Below are 25331 nucleotides of genomic sequence, written 5' to 3' on the forward strand. Positions count from 1 at the left end.
CCACGGCACCCTCTGTCCCCCCTGCCGGGGTGCCGGGGGTCCCGGGGGTCCGGGCCGCGGCGGGCTCAGAGCAGGGTGATCTCGCTGGGCGGCAGCGTCTGCCTCTTCTCCCGGGCACCCAGCAGCCGCTCCATGTGCGCGGCCACCACGCGGCACAGCTCCAGGCCCTGCAGAGGGACACACCGATGGGCACTGGCCGTGCCACAGCCGTGAGAGCCCCAGCAGGGCCTCCCCATGCTGTCCCCAGGTGTCCCCGACCTGCTCCAGCTGCAGCTGGGTGATGCCCTGGGCCAGGAGGTCTCCCAGAGTGATCTCCACGTAAGGAGAGCTGGATCCGGCCGTCGGGCGCTGTGTCCGTGTGGACTGGATCTCATTCAGCGAGAACTTGGCCATGAGTTCCTGGGAGGGGACAGGGAGGTGGCCTGTGTGCCTTGGGAACCCCTTCAAAGGGGACCAGGGACCCCAGTTTGGACAGGGCTTGGAGCAAACTGGTCTAGTGGAAGGTTGTCCCTGCCCACGGCCAGGGGATGGAACTGGATGAGCTTTAAGGTTTGCTCCAACCCGAGCCATTCCCCGGGTCCCACACGGCCCCACACCTACGTGGGTCTCCTTGCTGAGGAAGTTGAGGCCGTTCTGGTTGACGGCCAGGATACAGGGCGAAACGATGGCGTTGTTGCTGCAGCTCTGGATGTAGAAGAAGGACGAGCCAAACATGGGGTAGGCGCTCAGCAGCCCTGCAGGGCAGACGACGGGGTCTCATTGCCCACTGCCACCCCAGGGTGGCCTTGCACCCAGGAGCAGCCAAGGGAAAAAATGGGTGTCCCTGTCCTGCCAATCCATCCTGCCCTCCATGTGCAGCACCCCAGGCTCTGTGCAGGGACAACCAGCATCCCATCGCCATCATCATCGCTCTCCAGGCATTACATCCTCATTAGCATCACATCCTCTCCCTGTGGCTGTCCCCTCACCCAGGAACTGTGCCCTGGCCTGGTGGGCGCTGAGTGCCTGGGCTTGCTGCACGTGCTGGGTCACCATCTGCAGCCAGGACTGCGGCTTCAGCAGGCGGAAGAGCTGCGGGGGGACGTAGTCCTGCATCTCCCTCCTGTGTGGGGAGCCCGAGGTCAGGGCCAGCACCACCCAGTGGGTCCTCAACCCACAGGACACGTGTTTCCCCCCTCAGATGCCCCGTGCCCTGCCGTACGCCGTGGGGAGGAGGTGGCGGTCCTTGGCTCGGTGCTGGAGGGCGGCCAGCTTGGCCACGTGCGGGAAGTGCTGCTCTCCCGGCCTCGCCGGCGGCAGGACGGTGAACAGCCCCTTGAGGTAGTCAGGCAGCACCTGGGAGGGGGACAGAGCACAGGGACACGGCTTGGGGACAGGGCACGCTCTGAGGGCGGCAGGGAGGTGGCCCTGGGGGAGGCTGATGGGGTGGCCCGACCTGGTTGTAGTGGACGGTGACGTAGAGCTCGTTGTCGAACTTGAGGGGCTGGCCCCAGACCACGCGGCGGCACCAGAAGCTGTAGCTGCTGTCCCGGAGCTCGGTCTCTGCAGCCACGTCCAGGATGTATTCCCGGCGGGTCAGGGGCCGCACGCTCTGCCCTGTGCCACCCAGGAGTCTGAGAGTGCCACCACACCACCCACATGGCCGTCCCATCCCCGTCTGTCCCACCCCTGCCAGCTCCTCACCTCTGTCGGTCACCACAAAGAGGATGTATTCCTCCAGAGCCTCTGGGTTCTGCAGCCCCATCTCACAGCACAGCTCCTCAATCACATCCAGAGCCACCTGGGCACAGGGACAGGTGGCTGGGACACTGCCACGTCCCCCTGTTGTGCTCTGGGCTGCCAACTTGTCCTGCACTGAGGCTCATCCCAGCGATGAGCTGCTTTTCCCAAAGGATGAGGTCCCACAGCAGGGACAGCCAAAAGGTGCAGGCCCCCAAATCCACCCCCTCTGGGTGCCCACAGCTGAGATGTCACCATAATATTCACCATAACCATAATTTTGGAGTGCACTGAGCCCCCTGTCCCCTCTGGCTCACCGAGCACGTCTTGATCTTGAGGTGCCTCTCGATGCCACCGGGCAGGAGAAAGAGCTGGCGCTTGGCGCTGCGTCCAGCCTGCACGGGAGGACACGTTGGGGTGCAGCAAGAACCCACAGGACACCCCAAATCCTGCAGCTATCCCTAAGGAACCATCCCATTGGGATCATCCTGTCTCTTGCCCATCCTGTCCACCTGAACCATCATGCCCCCACTCCATATCCACAGAGCTCCATCCCACCACTGAGGACCCCTGAAGGCTCAGGGTACCCCAAAGTGGTGAAGAGCAGACCCTAAAAAGGGCTGTGCCCTCTTGGGAAGATCCCCAAAAAGGATCAGCTCCAATCCAGGGTGGTGTCTGAGGGAGATCCCAAGCCCACAGGGAGAACCTGACTCCATGTGAGTACCCAGAATTTCTGGGGGGAAATCTCAAGCTGACACCAGCCCTGCTCCACCCCACGAGCCCCTGGCCTCACCACCATGGCCTTGAGCTCCATGCTGCTGGGGAAGAGGCTGCGGCCACCGAACTGCAGGGTTTTCCTCAGGTTCTGCTCGCAGGCTTTGGCGATGCCTGGCAGGAGCAGGGACCGGGATGAAGGATGGGGCTGAGCTGCTCACTTAGAGCTCCTCCTGAGCTCTGTGACACCTGGGCTGTCCTTTCCCAGCTCCCTGGGGTGTGCACGGCCCCTACCGTGGAAAGGCAGCTCCGGGTGCCTGCTGGCATCCTGCAGGAAGGCCAGGAGGAAGGGCCGGAGCACCTCAGAGCACTTGTGGTAGGCAGCGAGGATGTAGAGCAGCCTCCAGCCCCTCTGGCAGCTGTCCCTGTGGGAACAGCCAGGGCTGATCCCCCAAGCAGGGTGAGGGTGCCCACGGTGGCACAGGGATGAGGTGCCCAGGTGTCCCCCAGGCTGGAGCAGCTGGCCTGGCCAGGGCACAGGTGTCCCAGTGCCAGCCTCTGCTGTTCCACGTGGGTGGAGGGACTCACGGCTTGGAGCTGGTGTTGTTGGTGATCTGCTTGATGATCTGGCAGTACACCTCATCCCGCAGGACCTCGTGCGCTGCACACAGCTGGGGACAGGCACAGCTGCCACCTCTCTGCCACCCCTGCCCAGGCCACCCCCAGGGCTCATCCCCAGTGGTGGATTTACCTTGAGCATGGTGCAGACGATGTCCAGCTCTGTCTGCCCCCGCAGGGGATGGTCGCCCATGAACTTCATCACAGCTGGGGACAACAAAGACACACGGTGACACAGGTCAGCATGTCCCTTCCCCAGGGACACACATCCTGGGCACACATGGAGCACTGGGACCAGAACTAAACTCCCCTAGGACACCCCCTCTGCCCATCCCAGTCCAGCCCCACCCTCCTCCAAGGACGGGGCTGGGGATGGCCGAGGGACAGGGGGACAGGACACTCGTGCCCCTGCCTACCTTGGAAAGCCTCAGCAGCCAGTTTGTTGAGGCCACCATCCACAAATTCAATGAGTGACTCCTGAATGGGGATCTGGAGCAGGGGGACAGGACCAGCTCTGGACCCTGCTGGGACCTCAAAGGGTGACAGCAGGACAAGGCCACCCCAGAACTCCACCTCCCCATACCTTGGTGAACGTCAGCATCTCCAGCACACTTGGCAACTTCATCCCACGGGAGTCCCTGGCAGAGGGACAGGGGAGCAGGTGAGCACAGGTGTCCCCACCATGGCACAGCCCCGTCCCAGCTCTGGTCACTCACATGGTCCCACGCCGTGCTGCACGGAAATGCCGCTGGGCAAAGGCCAGCATGGGACAGGCACTGGTGACATCCCTGAGCTGCTCGTCACCATCTCCCTCCGGGCCCTCCACAAAGGTGGCACTGGATGGGGACACCTGGGGAACAGAGCAGTGGGCACTGGGGACAGCCAGCACTGGACACAGCCCCAGGCCAGGACCTGTGGCAGTGTTTGAGGGTTCCAAGGACGAGGTAAGAGATGAGAACATTGACTCCATGTTTCAGAAGGCGATTATATTAATTCTATTCTATTCTATTCTATTCTATTCTATTCTATTCTATTCTATTCTGTTATGTTATGTTATGATGTTATATTATATTATATTATATTATATTATATTATATTATATTATATTATATTATATTATATTATATTACATTACATTACATTACATTACATTACATTATATTATATATATTAATTATATATATATTATATGTTATATATGTTATATAATATAATGTATTCCCGGCAGGCCCCTGACCCGCCGCTAATTATTTATATTATTTATATTATTTATATTATTTATATTACTTTTATTATTTATATTATTTATATTATTTATATTATTATATATCATATCATATCATATTATAAGAAAATTATATACTGAAACTATACTAAAGAAAGAGAAAGGTGACATCAGAAAGCTAGAAAAGAATTAATAATAAAATCTTGTCCCTGCTCACAGCCTTGACGCAGCTGGACCTGTGATTGGTCATTAATTAAAAACAATTCACAGGCTGGGGTAATCAATTCTCCAAATCACATTCCAAAGTAGCAGAACATGGAGAAGCTGAAGCTTCCCAGCTTGTCAGGAGTAAAGATCCCAGCGAAAGGATGTTTCAGGAGACGGGCGCTGTGTGGCCGCAGGGTCTGTGCCAAGGACCCACCTCGGATTTGCGGTCCAGCTCCTGGGCAGCAGCAGTGGAGGCCACGGCCACGGCCACGGCCGCTGACGCTGCCACCTTGCCCTGCTTGTCCCTGGGCTCCTCCTTCCTCTCCGCAGGCAGGTGCACGAAGTCGGGCGCTGCCACGGGCTGCACGTACTCGGCAGGGAAGAGCCCTGACCTGCCGTGGATGGCCCCAAACTTCCACCCTGTGCCAGACACACGGTGGGGATGGCCCTGGGCTGGCAGCCGTGGGGTCACCCCGAAAATTCTCTGCCTGATCCTTCCCACCTCGGCACCCCCAGCCCTTCTCAGGGATCTGGCTGGGAAGCAGCTGCAGTTTGGCATCACTCAAGGGAAAGGTGCAGACCAGGGGCCACAAGGGCTGTCACCTGAGGGACATGGTGGCACCAGAGTGGGACCTGCAGGGGAGCATCTCCCTGCATCAGGTCAGTGCCAAAAAGGCCCCAAACCATCCTGCTGAGGGGTGACAGAGGCAGGACCCTGCCCCGTGCCCCAGACCCAGGAGGGCACACCAGGGACACACACGGGGACACACACACACACAGGGACAGTGTGGCACCCACCAAAATCCTGGGTGCCAGTCTTCAGCTCCTCCAGGTACATCACCTTCTTGCGGACCACGCAGCCATAGTATTGATCTGCAGGGACACCATGGGGACATCCTGGGGTGTCACAGGATGCAAGACAAGCACACAGGCACCTCCAGGGCAGGGCTAGCCAGCAGTCTGCTGCCCTGTGTCCCCCATCAAAGGCATTTTGGCATGGGGGCTTTGGGGCTCCCTCACCTCTCTCAGGGTGCTCCAGTGACTGCAGGTGGATGATGTCCCCTTTGTGGAAGCTGAGCTGGCGCCTGTCCTCTGGGCTGTAGTTCCTCACGGCCACCACATACTGGGAGTCCTGGGCGCAGGGGGTCTGGCACAGCCCATGCACGCAGGGACACCCACACCCCACCCAGCACAGGGACCTCCAGCACCCACAGCCTCAGCACCATCCCCCAAATCCAGCCACGGTCCCATTCACAGGATACCCCCCTCTGCCCACCCCAACCTCCCAAACACATGCACACAGGCAGGGTCTGACCGCCAGGACAAACCCACCCTGGCCCCAGGGCAGCCCCACCTTCCTGAGCTCTGTGATGAAGTGGTCCACCATGACCTTGACCTGGGGGGCTTTGGGGGAGAAGAGGATGAGCTTGTCTCCGCGCAGGTTGAACTCCAGCATGTTCCTGGATGGGGTGGTCACGAAGAGCACGTCGGGGTAGCTGGGGCAGGGCGAGGGGAGGCTGAGACACCCGGCATCCGTGGCACCCTCAGCACCCACCCCACCCTGGCCAGCCCTACCTGTAGGCCCTCAGCACCCGCAGCTGCTCCCCGGGCACGTTGGTGCCCTTCACCACCCGCAGCAGCTTGATGCCAGCGTGGGACACGGCCAGGATCTGCACACCCGTCCCCACGCTGCCCTGGGGGCCAGGACAGCGCCTCAGCCAGGGTCACAGTGACGCTGTGGGTCCGTGCTGAGCACAGCTGGGCCCTCACCGTGGCAGGGAAGAGGCGGGAGAAGTACACCTCGCAGCCATCCCGGGCCGCAGCAATGATCTCCCTCTTGACGCTCTCGGTGGCCACGGGGCTGAAGGAGTCCAGCTTGTTCTCCGCTGTGGGGAGGGGGAAACACCTCCCGTGAGCTCCCCCTGCCTGGAGAGGATGTGGACAGAGCTCCCAGCAAAAGCAGGGATGCTCATGCCCTTCCCATGCCTGGCAGGACTGTGCTGCAGAGACAGATGTGTGTCCCCAGGCAGCTGGATGTGACCTGACACAACTTGTGATGTTGTGAAGCGCTAAATAACAGGGGGGTCGCTGCTTTTGGAGGCAAAACCACCCAGGGTAAGCAGAGCCAGTCCTGGCTTGGAGATAGACACCCAGGAGATGGGGACAGGCACAGGAGTGGCTGGGTGTGAGCCCCCAGGCAGGGAGCAGCAGCACACAGCGTTACCAAAGAGGGATTTCAGGCGGAGCCGCTCCTCGTGGCTGATCCGGATGCAGCTGTCAGACAGCACATCATTGAAGATCTGGGAAAGGGGGTGAGGAGCAGTGGGATTGTGTGAGGAGGAGCAAAAAACCCCCCAGCCCCAGCGTGCAACAGCCCCAGCGTGCAACAGCCCCAGCTCCTCCACGGCAGCTCAGCTGGGGAAGGCAGGGTGGGCACAGTGGGATGAGTAAACCATGGGCACAGAGGGATGAGTAAACCATCACCCCATTGCGGTGTACCCCATCTCCCAGGGGACCCCAGGGGGCTGCAGGGCCAGCTCGGTGCCTCACCTGCCGGAAGATGAGGTCCAGCAGCAGTGGGTGGTTAATGTTGTCCTTGGGGTAGAAAACCTGCCAGGAGAGAGAGCAGGGCTTGGTGTAAACCCCGTTATCCTTGGCACCAACCTGTGCCCAGGTGTCCCCACAGTCCGTACCTCCTTCCTGATGAATATTTTCCAGGGCACGTTGTGGTAGGTGTAGAAGTCCTCGCTGCAGCTGCGGTGCAGCTGGGTCTGGACCTGCTGTGCCTCGGATGGGAGTTCCCGGGACACAAAGACTGCAAAGGGACAGAAAGCCTTAAAATCCCCGGGGGGAGCCACCAACAGCTGCCTCAGCTGGGGAAACTGAGGCACAGGGAGCAGCCCCCTGGCTGAGCTGGACACAGCAGTTATCCCACCAGGCATCAGCTGTGCCACTGTTCCGCCTCAGTGCCACGGATGTGCCCAGCAATACCTGGGGGCTGTGGGGCTGCAGGACGTCCTGCGGGTGCTCGCAGCTGGTACCTGGCACTTGGCACCGGCTTCACTGCAGCCACCACCTCCTTGGGCCCCTGCGAGGCACAGAGGGGCTGTGGGCAGTGCCAGCGACACCCCAGCCCCGTCGGGGGGACACGGGGGCGGCCACATCCCTACCACAGCTGGCGGTGATGGCACCCGGGCTGCTGAGAGCTGCTCCTTCAGGATCTGCATGGCTTCCTCGTGGGGGTCCAGCTTCTTCCCAAAGAGCTTGCTGCCAGGACAGAATCCCACATCAGCTGAACCCCAGCACCAGGCGCAGCCCAGAATTCCCCGTACTGACACCACCTGCAGCCGCATCACTTGGGGCACCCCATCATCCCCCACACTCCATCATCCCCTACACCCCGTTATTCCCTGCACCCCGTTATTCCCTGCAGCCCAGCATCAGGACCAGCCCATGCAGGAGAAGCCCCGAGGTGTGGCTGGGGCCAGGTGAGCACCTGTGGGGCTGGGAGCCGCGCGGGGCGGGCTGGCACTGCCGGATGATGTTGCGGATGTCGTGCGTGGGCCGCGGGAAGTGCTCCGAGTTGAGGCGGGAGTGGCGCACGGGCTCTCCCGGCCACCGCCGGCCCACGGCGGCTGCGGGGCCAAGCACAGAGCTCAGGGACCCTGCTCAGTGCCACCAGCCCCCGTGGTCACCTTGTCCCACCGGGACTCCTTACCGGCTTTCTGGGAGTAGGGCCGGGGCTGGGGGACATGGGCTGGCGTCCCCTCTGTCGCTCTGCCCTGCAGGGGACACGGTGCTATCAGCACCTGGCACCTCCAGCTGCTGCCACCCCCAGGGGCTGCCCCTGAAGCAGAGAAGAGGCTCGACCCCTCCCGGCCCCATGCACTGACCGAGGCTGCAGGTGGCTGGTTGGCGTCTGCCCGGCGCTGTGGGGACGGCTCTGGCTCCGTGCCTGTGACAGCAAAGAGGAGGGCTCAGTCAGAGCTGTGGGGCTCTGGGCGCAGGGATGCTCCCCACACCAGGGAAACTGAGGCAGGGGGCTGGGAGGGGATGTGGGGGTGCTGGAGGCGCTCACCCCTCGGCTGACGCGTCTCCGCAGGCACGGGAGGCTCACTCCGGGTGCCATCAGTGCCACTGTGCCCCCCTCCCACGCCACCTCCTCCCTTCAGCCTCTGCGAGAGGATGGACGGCTTCTCCAGCTCCTGGGGGACAGGTGTGAGGGCACAGTGACCAAGTCACCTGCACCACAAATGCCTCATACAGGGGGACACCCCTCTCACCCCATTGCCGTAGGAGAGCACGGGGTCAAAGAGACTGTCCAGGTACCGGTCCAGACCCTTCTGGCTGCGTGGCTCCCCAAATTCCCCATCTGAGAGGGGACAAGGCATGAAAAAGGCATGGCAGGGCTTTGTCACAACACTGGGGGAGAGGAGCTGGGGGGAACGATGCCCTACCATGGGGGTGATACGCCTCCATGGAGGGCAGTGTGGGGGCTTTCACAGCTGGGGGAGGAGGCACTTCATCCAAATCAAATCCGTGTCCCAGCACGCTGCAGAGAGGGAGGATGCACTCATGGAGCACCCACTGGGTGCCAGGCTCCCCCTCAGGAGCCCACCCACCCCCGGCACCCATCCAGCCCGGTGCCAAGGTCCCCCCAGCCCCACAGTGGGGCACCATCCCTGCCCGGGTACCTACGGCCGGCTGTCCCTGCTGTGGCTGTCGCTGCCGTCCCACGCGATGAGGAAACAGGATTTCTGTCTGGGGAAGCCCCGCAGCAGCTCCAGGTCGGAGACAAGGTCCAGGACATAATCGTGTCCAGCCAGCTCAGCCCACTGGGCACCCGCCTTCATAGCCACGGACCAGCCACGCCAGCCCTCTGCCAGCCCTCTGCCAACAGCCAGACACGGGATGGGCACAGGCTCCACAGGGACACGCTGCCCATGAGCTGGGCATTCGGGCTCCCACATCCTGGGGACACCGAGGTGACACTGTGACCCGCAGGGTGGGTGGGTGCCAAGCCAGCACCTACCTGAGCTTCAGGACATCCCCTGCCAGGTCCTCTCCTGTGCTCCAGGAGTGGATGGGACAGGAGAATTGATCACCTGGGGAGGGACGGACGGTGAGCAGGAGCCACCAGCCCTCCCTGCCCATGGGGGCGGCCACCCTGGGACCATCCACGCCCAGCAGCCCGGTGCCCTCACCGTTGAAGCAGTGCAGGTCCAGGGCCATGCTGGCCTGGCGCCGGTTCGCCGTCCACTCCAGCAGCGACGGGGGGAAGGTGCGGGCGGCGGCGGCGCCCAGCTGCGAGCGCGCCATGGCCTGCATCAGCTTGCGCTGGCACACCGGCTTGTAGCCGGCGAAGGCGTAGTCAGACACGAACCTGAGGGCAAGGGAGGCTGCTGCAGGAGGGTCATGTGTGCCAGGATGGCACAGGGGACCACAGCTCTGTTCGCAGAGAGCAGCAGGCACAACTTTCCCAAGGATTTTTCCTGGGGAAGGCAGAGAAAGCTCAGAGAAGAAAACAATTTTTATCTCTATTCACTGCTCCTGTTGTTTGGCACATGTGGAATGTGTTATGGAGGTTGTTTACCCAAAGTGATTTGTTAATTGGACACTGGTGAAGGTTGTTTTGATTCCTTGACCAGTCAGATCCACGTGTGTCATGACTGTCTGGAGACAGTCACAGGTTTTTCTTTGCTATTCTTTAGTATAGTTCTAGTATAGTATTAGTGTAACATAGTATAGCTTAATAAAGCATTTGTTCAGCTTTCTGAATCACTGGAGTCTCAGCACATCATTCCCCACATGGGGGATTGCCTGTTTCTACAGAGAGATTGAGAGCATCCCTGGAGGGATCTTGGCAGCATCCTGGGCACGTGTGCCAGGCTGGCCCAAGGCATCTTGGAGGGATCTCAGAGCATCTCTAGTGCAACTCGGCCGGAATCGCTGGCTACATGTGCCAGGCTGGCCCTGGGGAACCTAGAGGGATGTGGGCACATATGCCAGCTTGGCCAGGGGGATCCTGAAGGGGCCTCAGAGCATTCCCAACAGGAGCTGCCCATGTGTGCCAGGCTGGCCCAAGCAATTGTGGAGGAACCAGCTGGGGTGTAGGCAGCATCCTCAGCCACAGGTGCCAGGAGAGCCCTGCAAAGCCCCAGCAGTGCTCCCAGGAACGAGGGGCCGTTCCCAAGGGTCCCAGCCATGCCCATGCCCATGCCCATGCCCACCCAGAGCCCATGCCCAGCTCACTTGAGCAGGTACTTGTCGAAGGCGGCGGACGGGGGGAAGGCGCTCAGGCAGGTGGCCAGCAGCAGCCAGCCCCTCTCCTCGTTGTTGACGTTGGTGTTCCTCCACACCTGGTTGGCAGCTTGTGCCAGGAGCTCGTCCCGCAGCCCTGGCACCGACAGCCCCTTCTGCACGATGTAGTTGCCAAAAAGGGTCTCCTGAGAGCCGCCCAGCCCCGGGTCCCCCATGAACCGCAGGATCTGCCACAGGGACAGCCAGGTGCTCCCTCTGAGCCCAGCCCAGGGCGGGCAGGGGCTGTGGGGATGGAGCCCGTGCCACCCCACCTACCAGCTGGAAGAGGCTGAGAGCCTCGTGGCACAGCTCCTCATCCAGCCGGGTGAGGGGGGCTTTCAGTGGGGCCGTCAGCATCCCAAAGGCAGGTTCCTGCGGTGACACCCGCACCCATGGCTACCTGGGGACGGCCTCAGGCCACGAGGGGCTGGCCCCACGGTGCTGAGCATGGTGTTGGTGCTGGGTGGAGCCTGTGGGGCTGCCAAAGGGCTGGGGGGAAGGATGGGGGCAGCAGAGTCCTGGGAGTGGGGCAGGGAGGGGCTCAGGCTGCGCTGGCAGCACCAGAGATGGGTGGTGAGGCACTGGCACACATTGCCCACAAAAGCTGTGGCCGCCCCATCCTTGGAAACGTTCAAGGCCAGGTTGGACAGGGCTTGCAGCCACCTGGGACAGTGGAAGGTGTCCCTGCCCGTGGCAGGGGGTGGAACTGGATGCTCTTTAAGTCCCTCCCAACCCAAATCGTTCTGTGGTTCTGTGGTTCCATGGCAACACCTTGGCAAGGCCGGGAGCCTTATCCAGCCCCGGTGCTGTCATTCAGGATGCCGGGGACTGGGAAACACGGGGCAAAAACAGGGATGAGGAAGAGGAATGAGGCAAAGTGTCGGTGTTTGGGGCCGGGGTCCGGGAGCAAAGCGACCTGGTCTCCCGCCCCAGCGTTCCGGATCCGCCCCGCGTCGGGCGTCCAGGAGGGCTCAGCGGGTCTGTCTCTGTCCGATAACCTCAGCAGGGTCCCCCCGGCCTCTGGAGACGACAGGAACCCACGGGGAGGGACGGAGGTGGCAGCCAGCTCCCCGCAGCACCACAGCCACCCCGGATCCAGCCTGGCTTGCTACCGTGGCATCCCCGGGGTGGGAGCCGGGGCAGAGCCCGGTGGGACAGCGCGGGGATCCACCCTGAACCTCGCTCTCCGCCACGGCCGGGGGGGCGCCAGGGACTCCCCAAAAGCTGTCTGCCCGTCGGGAAAAGCTCCCCGCTCCGGGCCGCGGCGCCCACCTTACCTGGAAGTGGCCCCGCACGTACTTGGCCATGGGGTAATCGTTGATGTCGAGCGGGAGGGTGAGCTGGGGGTCGGGCTGCAGCGCCGGCGGCGGCACCAGCACCACGCAGCCGGCGTTCACCTCCCGGGCGGCTGCGGCACAGCGGGAAGGGTCGGCACGGCCGTCGCGGGGGGAACGAGGGGCTGGGAGCGATGGCAGTGCGGGACCCGCTCACCTGCAGCGGCCTCCAGCAGCCCCATCAGCTCGGCCGGGATCTCCAGGTGCGTGACATCCACCACCTCCCTCCGCGTCAGCTCCTGCCGCAGCAGCGCAGGGAGGGGACGCTTGACGTGCCGGTTCCTGCCCCAGCACCCATGGGTGCCACGGCCACGAGTGCAGGGATGGGCAGGACAGCACAGCGACACGGGCTGCACAGGTGTGCTCCCACCGGGGCTGCACATCTTTACCTGCTTCCTCCTCTGCCTCTCCTCCTCGGCCCGCCTGCGAGCATCCTCCTTCCTCTGCAAGCAGAGCAGCCATGCTGAGTCCCACTGAGGGGAGACCCTGAGGCATCACGGCACCCTGGGTGGCCATTGCCCCCTCCCCAATATCAGCAGGGTTTTCACCCCAAAAAGGCACTGCCCACTCCCAATGGGACACAGAGGAGTTGTAGGTTGGCACATGGTGGGGGCTCACAGTCTGGGGGTGCCACTGTGTCCTCTCCAGACTGAACATGCAGCAGGGTGGCAGCAGGTGCCCTGGACCCCCTGGGATGTGACAGACCCCACCTCACCTTGAGGTACCTCCGGCGGTTCACGTAGATGTGCACCAGCGACCTGAACTTGATGAGCGTGTGCCGCATGCGCCGGTACCGCTGCCTGCAGGAGGGCACCCGTCAGTCACCCTCTGCCACCCGTCACCCTCTGCCACCCGTCACCCTCTGCCACGCACCCACGGCCACCCGCCACCCCCAGGGACCCCCACCTGGCCAGGTATCCCCGCGCGCGGCTCTGCAGGAGCACGATCTTGCGGCGCAGGGAGCGGAAGCGCCGCTTGATGAAGAAGGTGCGGGCGTAGCGCTGGAGCGTGAGCGCGGCCAGGTGATGGGCACGGCACCGCTTGCTCTCCAGAGCCTGGTACAGCTGCTCCTTCAGGAAGAGCTGGGAGCAGGGGTGAGGCTGTGAGCTCCCCGCCGTGGCCAACACCCCCAGGGCAGCCCCAGAGCCAAGCCCCCTCGCGGGACAACACCTTGGTGACACCGACGTAGTACATGCTGGGGTTAACGGGGCACAGGCTCCTCAGCATCTCCACGCAGTTGGGCCCGTTGGGAATGACATTGGACCACATATCAACGAGGCAGCGGTACCTGGGTGAGCCCACGACACTGTCACCACACAGGGCCCCGCTGGGACACCGCCACCCTCGCTGTGGTGACAAACACTGCACCTGGAGATGCAGCTTCTCCCAGAGCTGTGTATTAACACCAGGGGTTCCCAGCTCCCACTGTGGGTGAACCCCAGCCCAAACACTGCCCCCAAGGAACCCACAAGCTCTGTGGTGTCCCCTGGCTGGGATGGCAGTGCCCAGCCTGCACCCCCCGACAGGGCACCTGTCGATGAAGACGATGAAGGGGATGCGGACGGGGTAGCCCTCCTTGCGGATGCGGATGGTCTCCAGGATCCCCGAGTACCGCAGCTGGGTCCTGACCACGTCAGGCTCGAAGAGCCCCGGCTCCTGGGGTGGGGATGGGGAGAGGCATCAGCAACTGCATGGGCAAACCCCACCTACCCTGTGCCCACACACTGCCAGTGCCAGCGGGGCAGGCAGCACAGGCACCAGCAGCTCTCACCTTCTTGTTGTTGGGTTTGATGCAGCGCACAAAGAACGGGTTGCACCTGTGACAGAGAGACCCTGTCAGCCACTGGGAGCAGGGGACAAAGCCAGCCCAGGCACCTGGGGCTCAGGTCCATCTCCCAACAGCCCAGAGGATGGCCTCGCTGCCCACCCTGCCCACACTGACCGCTCCATCCTCTCCACCAGCTCCAGGAGCGACTGCTGGAACCGCGCGGCCACGGTGGGAGCCTTGTAGCGCCGTGTCCTGGTGCTGCTCCTCCTCATGAGGCTCCTCTGCCGCGCCAGCACCTGGGCGTGCCCGAAGAACAGGTTGGCCACCACCTTGGGGACACAGGAAAGGTCAGAGAGGAGGAAGGTGGCCAGGATGGTGCAGCTCTCCCACATCCTCTTCAGCCTGGCTGCTCCTTTTTTGCCCAACCCTAACTGTGGCTGGATTGCCTGCATAGGGATGGGGATGAGGACATGGATAATGCAGAGCACAGGAGCAGCCCATGTGCCTGTTTGTGCCCAATGCTTGAGGGGTCAAAGCCCAGAGGATCCCATGGGTGGAGCCAGAGGCATCCTCTGCTTCTGGTCCCCCTGGGCTTCACTGGCCTTGGGGACGTGCTTGGGGACATGGAAAGGGATGTATGGAAGGGGGCTGCTGGTGCCCGGTGTCACTGCAGAGCCAGCACCAGGCAGGGCCCTACCTTGGTCCTGCTGCTGAGGAACAGGTCCAGCACATCCTGACGAACCTGGTCATAGTTTTTATCCAAAAACTTGTGAACCTGGCAAATAGCAAAACCTCATGGTGAGCAGCCTGGCAGGATGACAGGGTGAGGAAAGGAGCTCCAGAACCCCAGCCAGACCCCCAGAGATGCATTTCCTTCCTTGGTGCAGGATCAGCCTCCTCTTTAACCTCCCTTTACATCCCACTGTCACACACCTGGTAGGTCACCTTCCCTGCGTAGTGCTTGATGGTGAACTCGGGCAGTGGCATCTTGGGCTTTGTGTAGAGCGGGTTTGTCCCGTGGTGATAGTGACACTTCTGGAGGAACGTGTGGTCAGTGGCCTGGGAAGGGACACAGCAGTGACACACAGCAGATTCAGCAGCAGGCTGGAGCTAGGTGGTCTCCAAAGTCCTTTCCAACCCAAACCATTCTGTGATTCCATGATATTTCAATGGTTCTTTGGGCTTATCCAGTCTGGAGGAACCTGGGGGCTTTCCCAGGTTGTCTAGAACAGCCAGGAGAAGAGCAGCCCTGGGCCATGGTGATTCCCTAACCACAGTGACCTCCCAGTGCTGGCTGCACCTCACCACCAGGCAGCCCCTGACCTGGGGGAAGCAGCTCTGGTCATCCAGGATCCGCAGGATGCCGTAGGGTTTTTGGGAGATGAGGTCAATGCAGGGCTGGTTGTCGCTGAAGGGGATCTCCTTCCACTCGATCTGCTCCCGGATATACTCCTCCTGCAGGGTGGGCACCAGGTCAGCCCTGTGCCCCCAGCCCAGCCCTGGGGCAGAGCCCAGCACTGCCCACCAGACCCACCTGCTCCTCCTGGAACACAATCCTGTTGAAGAAGAACTGCAGGTACTCGTTGGCGTAGTTGATGCACAGCTGCTCGAAGCTGTTGAAGGTGAGGTCCTGCGGGAAGGAAGATCCATGGAGCCTGGCAGGATGGAGCTGGGACTGAGCCAGGATGGAGGTGGGATGACTCCTGCTCACCTCGAAGCCGTAGATGTCCAGGATGGCGATGGAGAGGGCCTCCTGCCGTGGGTACACCAGCTTGTTGATGCGGTCCGTGAGCCAGCTGAAGAGCAGGGAGTAGAGGGTCTTGGCAATGGCATCCCTGGGAAAGGGGAGAGATGAGCAGAGTGCTGGAGCTCTGGAATGGCACCAGTGTATTCCACTGCCACAGCCAGCACCCAGCACAGCATCAGCTTTAATCACCACAGAGTCTAATTCATACTGGGGGACCTCATCATCCCCTTTCCCAGCTGGCATTTCACCTCCCATGCCATCCCTGGGGTGCAGTGCCCCTTCCCTCTACCTGGCATCCACGGCGCTTTCCACAGTCAGAGGGGTAAAGATCTTCTCCCGCTGCGTTTCCTGGTTGGGAAATGGCACGGTGGGGTTGCAGCATCATCAGCCCAGGTGGTCCCCAGGGGCCAGAGACCCCCTCCCAGAGACCCCCTGCACTCACCGTCACCTTGAAGGTGATGGCTTTCTGCAGCCCCTCGGGGGACACCTGCAGCAGCTCAGCCACCGTGCGGATCTCGGTGGCGCTCACCACCATGGCGACCTCCTGGCAGTCAGTCTGCAGGACACAGCGACGCCCTGGCATTGGCAATGCCCCCTTTGCCACGCCCCAAACCACACCCCAGGAGCACGGCTTGGCCCAGCCTGGGCTACCTCGTATTTCTCAAAGTAGACGTTGCCCAGGTGCAGGACGGAGGAGAGGATGCGGAAGATGCTGTTCTGCTCATCCACGCTGAAGTTCAGCACCTCCATGGTGTTGAGCAGCCGGCGGAAATCCTCAGCGTCGTCCTTGCCAGGAATCTCACAGTTCCCACCCTGGCACAGCCATCTCAGTCCATCAGCGGGTCAGCACCCAGCACGGGGCGTCACCCTGCCCTGAGCATCCTCCTCATCCCCACACTGAGGGCTCAGGAGCCCACCAGCCCCCCAGAATCAGGCCGTGGAGGGGCTGGGGAGGGCACAGTACCTGGTTCAGGTAGTAGTAGGTCTCGGCGCCCTGCAGGAAGTAGCGCTGCCGCTGCTGGGACGGCAGCCCTGCCAGCATCTCGTAGAAGATGTGGTAGTTGCGCTCGCTCTGGGCCTGCAGAGCAGAGGGCAGAGCTGGGGAGGGGCTGGCAGAGGGGGCAGAGGGGCGGGCAGAGCTCAGGACCCCCTCACCACACACCTGGAACACCACGCGGGACTTCTCCAGCAGGTACTGCGAGGTTATGGCACCGCAGATCAAACCACTGCAGGGAGAGCGGGCACCAGGCTGGCAACCTCGGTGTGGGCAGGGCTGGGGCCCCCCAATGCACCCACCTGTGCCCCAGTGCCCCCCAACAAAATGGGGGGTCAGTGCTGCTGCCCAGATTCCCCCCAGCAGGGGTGGGTGGGCAGGGAGAGGTGTCTGCACCTGGCTGTGATATCGGGCACCCCCTGTCAGGATCAGTGGGGCCGAGAGAGGATGGGAAGGGATATGAGGACAGGGATGGGCACTGGGAATGGTAAAGGTGGCAGCCAGGTCACAGCATCCCTACCCCTACCCCAGCCACCTGTCCCCAGGTGCCACCACCTTTCCAACACCAGGTTTGTCCCAAAACCATCCCTATGTGTCCTCCCAGAGCCAAGGGACAAGGGGCTGGCTTGGGCTGGACACCCCTGGGGCAGCAGGGGACACGGGGTGGGAGCAGCCACTCACAGGTTACTCAGCATTACTTACTCCTCCAGGAAGATTTCCACAAATTTCCCAAACCTGCTGGAATTGTCATTCCTCACGGTTTTGGCGTTGCCGAAGGATTCCAGCAGAGGGGTCGCCTCCAGGATCTGCCGTGGTGAGGGGGAGAGCTGGGGGGGTGAGCCTGGGCACTCGACACACCACGGGGCATCTCCACGGCTAGGGCCCCCGTTTGGCACCCTGCCACCCTCCCTGCCACCCTCCCTGCCACCCCACGCTCCACGCACACACCCAAGGGTGCCCAAATTCGAGGTGTGCACCACAGCCACGGTCAATGAGGCTGTGAGAGAGCACAAAGACTTTGTCTGTGTGCATGCACTGATTTCCTGCTGTCCCTCCCCCCTTTCCCCATGGGTGCCACCACGATTCTCTGCCACCACGATTTCCCAGCCCACGTGTCCCCTCGGTACCTCTATCTGCCATGGTCCAGGTGGAAGCGTTGGGACAAGGAGAGAGCAGCAGAGCCGTGAGGAGGGAGGGAGGGATGGAGCAGAGGGATAAGGACAATGGGGACATGGGGACCCAGGGATGTCCCCAGGGCAGCAGCCTCCCTACCTGTGGGGCAGCACTGCGTTTCTGGCTGACAGCTGCCAGGTAGCTCAGGATCAGCTTGGTGGCTTCGGTCTTCCCTGAGCCGCTCTCCCCACTGAGACACAGAGCAGGGACATGGCTGGGGGCATCACCAGGCAGGGGGTGCCCGCCCCAAACCTCCCTAAATCGATGGGGCTGAGCCAGGCTGGTGGCAGTGACCCAGCAGTTAGGGTGGTGTTGATTGGGGACAGTCTTGTCCCACCTGACGACGATACACTGGTTGTGTTTGGCATCCATCACTTTGGAGTAGGCGACGTTCGCGATGGCAAAGAGGTGCCTGGGGTGGGGAGAAACAGGGGGGGTGTGGTGCCAGCCTGGCTCAGCACAGGGACCCCCAAAGTGCCCCGAGCATCCCCATGCACAGACACAGCTGCTCCAGCACCCAGTAACCCAGGGTCTGCTGCAGGAGCCGAGGGTGGGAGTGTCCCCATCCCCACAGGGCACTGGGGACAGCCTGGTACTCACAGTGGGGAAGGAGGGTGGGAGTGACCCCATCCCCACAGGGTGTTTGGGGACAGCCTGGTACTCACAGAAGGAGAATGGAGGGTGGGAGTGACCCCATCCCCACAGGGTGATTTGGGACAGCCTGGTACTCACAGAAGGAGAATGGAGGGTGGGAGTGACCCCATCCCCACAGGGTGTTTGGGGACAGCCTGGTACTCACGGTGGGTTTTCCCCCAGGGCTCTGCCTTCGTACTGCTGCACCTGCTCCTTGCCGTAGATGTTGTAGAGCCGGTAGGGGTTCACCGACACCAGGATGCTGCCAATGTAGGTCTGCCAGAGAGAGAGTGTGGGGCTGTGAGCCCTCGGAGGGGGGAGGCTCCCCAGATCCCCACCCCACAGTCCCTGGGGTGTGCTGTGTGCCCTGAGCTTACGTAGATGAGCTGGCGCTCGAACCGTGTCCGGATGTTGCTCAGCACTGCAGCCTCCTGCAGGTCCCTGGTGTGGAGCAGAGGCTGAATTAGGGGGTGACAGAGGGACAGGGAGGTGACAGAGGGACTCTGCTGTGCCCAGAGTGTCCTCAGCATCTCCAGGCCCAGGAGGCTGATGCAGAGCTCATGTTGGGATCAGATAGGGTGGGATAGCAGGGTCAGGGGTATGGGGTTGGAGGCTGCAGCCCCATTGTCCTCCACAGCACTGAGTCACGGCGTAGGGGACAGGGACACTCACTCCAGCTGGGTCATGTCCTCCAGCCCGTCCTCCTCCTTTGGCTCCTGGTACCGCACGATGGGCAGGCTGCACAGGGACTGCATCTGCATGGGACAAACACCCCATCATGGCAGGGATGTGCCAGCACCCTCAGGTGTCCCACCCAGCCACCACGACCACCCCAAAACACCATCTGTGACCGCACACCAGGAGACACAGAGTCAGCGATGGCAGGAACCCCAAGAAAACACCCCACAGCCCCAAAAGCAGTCCCCCAGCAAGAGCACAGTGTGTCAGCTGAGAGCAGCAGTGCTGGAACACAGAAGCGTGAGGCCACCAAGGCCACCCTGGGGCTGGTCCCAGGAAAACCCGCTCCTGGGAATCCCGGCCCTGCTCACCGTGGGCATCACCCTCAGTGCAGGTGATGGAAGGGGCTGGGGCTGCTCCCCCGGCCACGTGCAGGGGTGACACAGGACAGGTGTCCCAGGACAGGTGTCACACGGGAGCCTGGCTGGCCCCCGGCCAGGGGGTGGGCAGGAAAGCGGACACCCCGCCGGGTCACCGTGCCACCTGCACCTGTCCCCGCGGATCGGATCGGGTCTCTGCATTTCCATACGCCAGAATCAAGTGTCCCCAAAGGGGCCGCTCGTGGGGGGACACACAACCGGTGACGATCCCCTCTTGCAGCCTGCTCCCCACGGGGGGACCCTCGCCAGCACCCAGACCACCCCCAGCCATTTACCCCCCCCTGGGCACTGCAAACCCCTTCTCGCACAGGAGAGCCATCGGGCCCCCTTAACTCGCCCCCTGCCCCGGGTTCCAGCTGCCAGCTCACCCCCGGCTCCATCCATCCCCCGAGGGGCTCCCCGCGGGCGTTACCTTGCTGCGCCAGGGCTGCTTGCTGCCCAGGTACCCCTCAGCCCAGGGGTGCCGCTCCCTCCAGCCGCCCGCCGGCGGGCGCTGGCACAGGTACCGGGCGATGTCGGCTCCCCACTGGCCTGCCCAGCGCCGGCCGCGCTGCGTGGGCTGCCGGGCCAGGCCCTGCTCGGCCGTCCAGGGGTCGGGCATCTCCCGCACCCGCACGACGTGCTGCGTGGACCAGTGCTGCTTGTACATGCGGGACGCGCGCCGCACGGAGCCCAACCTCTGCACCTGCGGCGTCACCACCGCGTAGCGCCCCGCGCCCTCCTCCGCGGCCGCGCCGTCCTCCAAGGGCTCCGGGCCCCGGGGGCCGTACCGGGACACGGCCGGAGAGCTGGGGGCTCGCCCGTGCGGGGGCGGGAAAGCGGCGCGGCGGGGCGGGGAGGGGCTCCGGTTGCCGCGGGGGCTGGAGGGGAGCCCGGGGCGCCCGACGTCCGCCCAGCCCCGGCGGCCCGGGGGTGGGCTCGGAGAGCGGCGGGTGCTGCCGTCCCGCCGGGATGGGCGCCGGGGCAACGGGGGAGAGCGAGTGGAGGGAAGGCGACTGGGTGGAGAGGATGAGGGGGTTTTGTTGGGGGATATGCTCTTCACGAGCAGCGAAGCCAGGGACTGCGCCACGGAGCGCCCCTTGGAGAGGCTGCGGCCCCCCGCTTCAGCAGATGGCCTCGCTGGGGGGGAGTGGGGGGCCATCCCCGCCAGGGGCTGCCCGATGCGCTGGATGAAGCTTTTGGGGGTGCTGGGAGCGGGGCTGGGCGGAGGGGGCACCCCGGAGGGACCCCGCCAGGGGGGCAGCTCCTCGTCCCACGAGGGGCCGAGGCGGCGGCTGCCGGGGCGGGACGATGGGCCCAGGAAGGGGCTCCTCTGCAGCGGCTTCACCGCCTTGGTGGGGGGCTCGGGGAGCCGGGGCCAGGCCTGCGGGAGCGGCAGCCCGGGGGGGCTGCTCCGCCGCGATGACAGAGACCGCCCCGGGACCCCGGGCCCGCCCGGGCGCCTCCCCGCCGGGCCCGGGGAGCGGGGGGCGGGCGGGGCGGGGGGCTCGGGGCCGAAGCGGCGGATGCTGGAGCCGAGGGAGGGCGAGCGCCGCGGCCCCTCGCCCCGCGTGCTGCCGGGGCGCGGGCGGACGGGCGGCGGCGATGGGGAGCGCCCGGGGTTGGCGAAGGGGTTCCGGAGCGACGGGGACCGCGCGGCCCCCGGCTGCCCCCAGGGTGGGGAGGAGTCCCCCAGACCGGCGCTCTCCATCCCCGGCAGCCTGTAGCTGGAGCGCCTGTGGGAGAGCTGGGGGGTGCGGGACCCCCGGAACGCCCCGGCCCCTCGCGGCGAGCGGCTGGCGGGGATCGAGAGCGATCGCTGCAGGAACTGCCCCAGGGGGCTCCCGCACGCCCGCGCCGCCGAAACCGGGCGGGCCGGGGATGCCGCGGGGCCCGGGGATGACGGGGGCGGCGGCGGCTCGTACTCGTCGTAGTCGTCCTCGTCACGGGCGGCGGGAAGGTGCGGGGACGGAGGGAGGGGCACGTCCAGGCGGTCCCTGCCGAAAAGCTTGACCTGGGGTCGGGGGAAGAGCCTGAATTTCCTGTTGAGGGAGAGCTTGGAGGAGAGCGTCTGCCGCATGCCCCGCAGCGAGGAGGCGCTCAGGAAGGAAAAGGGATACTCCTTCTCCTCTTCCTCCTCTTCTTCCCACTCGTCGGGCTCCTCGCCCTCCGCGATCTCCTCCAGGCCCAGCGCGTAGGGGTTGCAGGAGGATTGGGCGTGCGGCGCCCACCCCCCCTCGCTGTACTGGATGCGATGCTCGGGGTAGTCGCCCCCAGCGTACCCCCCGGCAAAGGGCTCCCCAAAGTCCTCGTAGGGGTCCCCCCTGTAGCCGAAGGGCCCCGCTGCCTCCTCACCGTACTCCGGGTCGCTGCTGTACGGGTCATAGAGGCCGTGGGGAGACCCAGCACCGAACGTTCCCTCATCCTCGAGCTCTGAGTCGCCATAGGGGTGCCCTGGCTGGTCTCCATCCTCCCAAAACCCCCCGTAGTAGTCGTACTCCTCCTCTGTGTCGTAGCCAGGGTAGTCAGGGTAGGTCGGCCCCATGTCCTCGAAGCCGTACCCTGCTGGGTAAGCTGGGTTCTGCATGTAGCCATCCTCCTCCTCGGAGTAGTTGTGCCGCGGGCTGTAGGCTCCATCCTCGTCCCTGTTGTAGCCGTCCCACCGGTTGTAGGCTCCATCCTCCTCGGGGTACCCGTGGTGAGGGCCGTAGGCTCCATCTTCCTTCCTGGCGTAACTCCGGCGGGAGCCATAGCCTCCATCCTGCTTGCCATAGGCTCCATCCTCCTTGCCGTAGCCTCGCCGGCGGCCGAAGGCCCCGCTCTCCTCCTCGGCCCAGCCGTAGCGCGGCGCGGGCGGCTCGGAGCGCTGGGAGCGCCGCCGGCTCGGCCGCCTCGCCATGCTGCCCTGCCGCGGAGTGCCGGGCTGCCCGACGCCGCCAGGGATCCGCTTCATGTTGGCGCGGTGCCTGAGGATCTCATCTTCCGCGGGGAACGGCAGCTTCTTGGCACCGATACGGGACAGCCAGGCCGTGTCCGTGGCCCGGCCGCCCCCCACCAGCCGCCCCCGCCGCGACAGCACCTTCCTGGCCAGCCAGCCCGTGGCAGCGGCCGCCTTGCTCAGCACCTGAGCCCGGGGCTTGAATTTCCTTTCCGGGCGCCGGCGGAAGAGCAGCGAGTTGTGCTCGGGCTCCTGCTCGCCCCGCCGCATCAGCACGAAGGATGGCCTCGATGGTGACTCCTTCTTGGCCTCCTCCTTGGCCGCCTCCTCCTCCTTCCTCTTCTTGCCCACTTGCTTGAAGCGCATCATCAGGTTGGAGGTGGACTTGAGCACTGCCTTGTTCTTCTTTTTCTTCCTCTTCTTGGTGCTGTGCTTATGCAGCCCCCATAAGAAGCGGGACGTGTTCTTGAACTGCCCCTTCTTGGGCCGGCGCAGCCCCAGGTTCTTGAAGCCCATGAAGAGCTTGGAGGTGCTGCGGAGGCTCCGCTTTGCCCGGGCCTTCGGGGGTGCTGCCGCCTCCTCCTCGGCTGGGCTGGCTTCCACAGCATCTTTGGGCTCGCCCTTGGCCTCTGCACTCTTGGCCCCTTTCTTCTTCTTGTCGGTTGCCAGCCCCATCATCAGCTTGGAGGGGCCCTTCGTGTTCTTCTTGGCTGTTGCAGCACTGCTCTCGCCCTCCTCTTCCTCAGTCTCCTTCTTCCCACGGCCCAGTTTCTTTCCCACTCCTACCTTGGGCAACCCCTTCTTCTCCTTCCCCTTCCCCTTCTTGGGCTCCTCTGCAACCACCTCCTCCTCATCTTTCTCCTTTTCCTCCTTTTCCACCTCCTTTTCCTCTTCCTTCTCCTCCTTTTCTTCCTTCTCCTCCTTTTCTTCCTTCTCCTCCTCCACCACCTCCGTCCCCTCGCTCTCCTCTGCCTTCAGCAGCTCCGCATCCGAGCCATCCTCCGACTCGTTGGGATCCTCCTTCTTGCCTTTCTTCCCTTTCCCTTTGCCCGCCTTCCCTTTGGGCTCCCCCTTCTTGCCGGCCATCCCGGCGGCCGCTCATGCTCCGGCCCCGGCGGGGCGCGGGGAGGGGATGCTGCCCGGTGCGGGCAGGATGCTGCTCCCGGCACCGCGGCCGGCTCGGGTATTTACCTGTGCCCGGGTTTGGCGAGGCACATGCCCGTGCGTGGCTGCCGGTGCCCGCCCGCTTGGCATGGCGCTGGGGCGGCGGGAGCGGCCCCGGGCAGCCCGGCGGAGCTGCTCCTGCCTCCCGCGCACCCCGGTGCCTGGGATCCGGCTGTAACCCAAGCGCCAGGCTCGCGGGGCCATGAATAATGTAAGGGACGCGCCACGCCAGCCCCGAGACTTTTCCGAAGGAGCAGGGAAGGGTCCTTGCTGCTGGAGCATCCTCCCAAGGGACAGCGCCGTTACCCCAAAACGGGACCCTGGCACCTCCCCACGCCTCGGGGCTTCCTCCGCCCCTCCCTGAGGTATCAGCCCCTTCCTCCGGGCAGCACGGAGAGGATGGAGCCCGGGGATCCGGGAAGGGATCCGTGAAGGCAAACGGCGGCACCGACAGAGAGGTGACAATTCTGCAGAGCCCAAGGCAGCACCGGGAGCACACCCAAGGGGAGCCCAACACAAAACCAAATTCCAGAGCCCTGCTGGGAAGCACCGAGGAGCCCAGAGCTGCAGGGGCACCCTTTGTGCCATGCCAGGTGGCAGGTATGGGCAGGGCGCCACACGTGCCCACGCACAGCGGGCAGGAGGGGCTGCATGTGCCACACGTGTGGCCGTGGCAGTGCTAGCAGCGTGTTTGCACACACACGTGCCCGGGAGCAGGGTGACCACATCAAATGTTAATGCCGGGCCTGGATTCCTGCAGCTCATCAAAGTTTAAGCAGCAGCAGAGGGAACTCGCTGTCCCACATGGATCACCTGTGGGCAGGTGAGGGGCTGCTGTGGGCAGGGGCAGCTGCACCCCCTTGCAGGAAGGTTTGGGGAGACAGGAGCGTCCAGCAGCTGGCAGAACCAAAGAACCAGCAGCAGGTGCTGGACTGAACCCATTGGTCTCCCCCAGGACCTGCCCAAGGCTGGCACCTCCTGGCATTGTGTTGTCCCCAGTTTTGTCCCCTGTGCCATATCGACAGCAGAGCACCATCCACCATGGTCCCATGGCTTTGCCTACTCCCTGCATTAATTTCTGTGATAGACACATCCTGATCTGCACAGGTGGAGGCAGCTCTGGAGTGCAGGGTGGGCAGAGTGGGATGAGTGGCACCTGGCAGGCACCAGGAGAGGGTCTGTGAGAGACACACAGGGTCAGCAGGAGCCCTGCCTGGCACTGTCACAGTCCACAGCTCTGCCATGGCCACTGAGCCATATGGGGCTGACAGAGCCTGCCCTGCCAGGGCACAGGCACCTGCCACACAGCACCGTGCCACCCCTCCTCCTGGCATGGGCACCACGATGGGGCAGGAACCACCTCGGGCAGGGACACAGCCCTTCCCTCTCAAAGCAAAGGGGTACCTTGCTGGTAAAAAGCAGCTAGAGGTCACTCCCTGCATCCCAGCACAGTCCTTGTCACCACCCCACTGCCCTCCACGGTCCCTACCCCTGTCCCCCCAGGCAGGGTGGCCCTGGCAGTGCCCTCAGTGCCCTGGCACAGCTCCTGTGCTGTTGCCATGGCTGTGCCCGTGGTGCCTCCCATGGGCATGGCAAGGGCTCTCCAAGAGGGGGAATAAAGGGAGAGAGAGGGGCTTCACCCCACACAGATGCTGCCTCCCACGGCCCCAGCCTCCATACCAGACCCCAAAACACCTCCC

The 25331-nt window shown here is 63.5% G+C and overlaps 1 protein-coding gene across 1 annotated transcript; it reads right to left on the reverse strand.

The window, feature by feature from the left end:
- Positions 1 to 65: 65 nt before the first annotated feature.
- On the reverse strand, positions 66 to 23010 carry MYO15A (myosin XVA). The gene is given in 64 exon segments (XM_058035659.1): positions 66 to 167; positions 259 to 399; positions 601 to 734; positions 969 to 1102; positions 1202 to 1335; positions 1436 to 1596; positions 1684 to 1780; positions 2037 to 2114; positions 2513 to 2607; positions 2728 to 2858; positions 3022 to 3104; positions 3185 to 3258; positions 3468 to 3585; positions 3587 to 3689; positions 3768 to 3901; positions 4698 to 4903; positions 5282 to 5356; positions 5504 to 5615; positions 5838 to 5979; positions 6059 to 6177; positions 6254 to 6369; positions 6708 to 6783; positions 7034 to 7093; positions 7177 to 7298; positions 7475 to 7571; positions 7660 to 7750; positions 7980 to 8118; positions 8202 to 8265; positions 8377 to 8438; positions 8562 to 8688; positions 8767 to 8855; positions 8941 to 9035; positions 9182 to 9373; positions 9516 to 9588; positions 9688 to 9866; positions 10736 to 10971; positions 11060 to 11155; positions 12061 to 12191; positions 12275 to 12356; positions 12507 to 12560; positions 12833 to 12917; positions 13024 to 13199; positions 13288 to 13405; positions 13649 to 13773; positions 13889 to 13934; positions 14060 to 14214; positions 14583 to 14660; positions 14819 to 14944; positions 15209 to 15340; positions 15420 to 15515; positions 15597 to 15720; positions 15922 to 15980; positions 16075 to 16188; positions 16284 to 16445; positions 16597 to 16710; positions 16795 to 16858; positions 17329 to 17432; positions 17754 to 17759; positions 17899 to 17989; positions 18137 to 18211; positions 18599 to 18708; positions 18810 to 18873; positions 19105 to 19187; positions 19963 to 23010. Coding segments are annotated over 64 exon segments (9882 nt in total). The 5' UTR covers positions 22984 to 23010.
- Between the last annotated feature and the right edge of the window lie 2321 nt (positions 23011 to 25331).

This window comes from Melospiza georgiana, chromosome 16 (genome assembly GCF_028018845.1).
Source record: "Melospiza georgiana isolate bMelGeo1 chromosome 16, bMelGeo1.pri, whole genome shotgun sequence".
Taxonomy (NCBI): domain Eukaryota; kingdom Metazoa; phylum Chordata; class Aves; order Passeriformes; family Passerellidae; genus Melospiza; species Melospiza georgiana.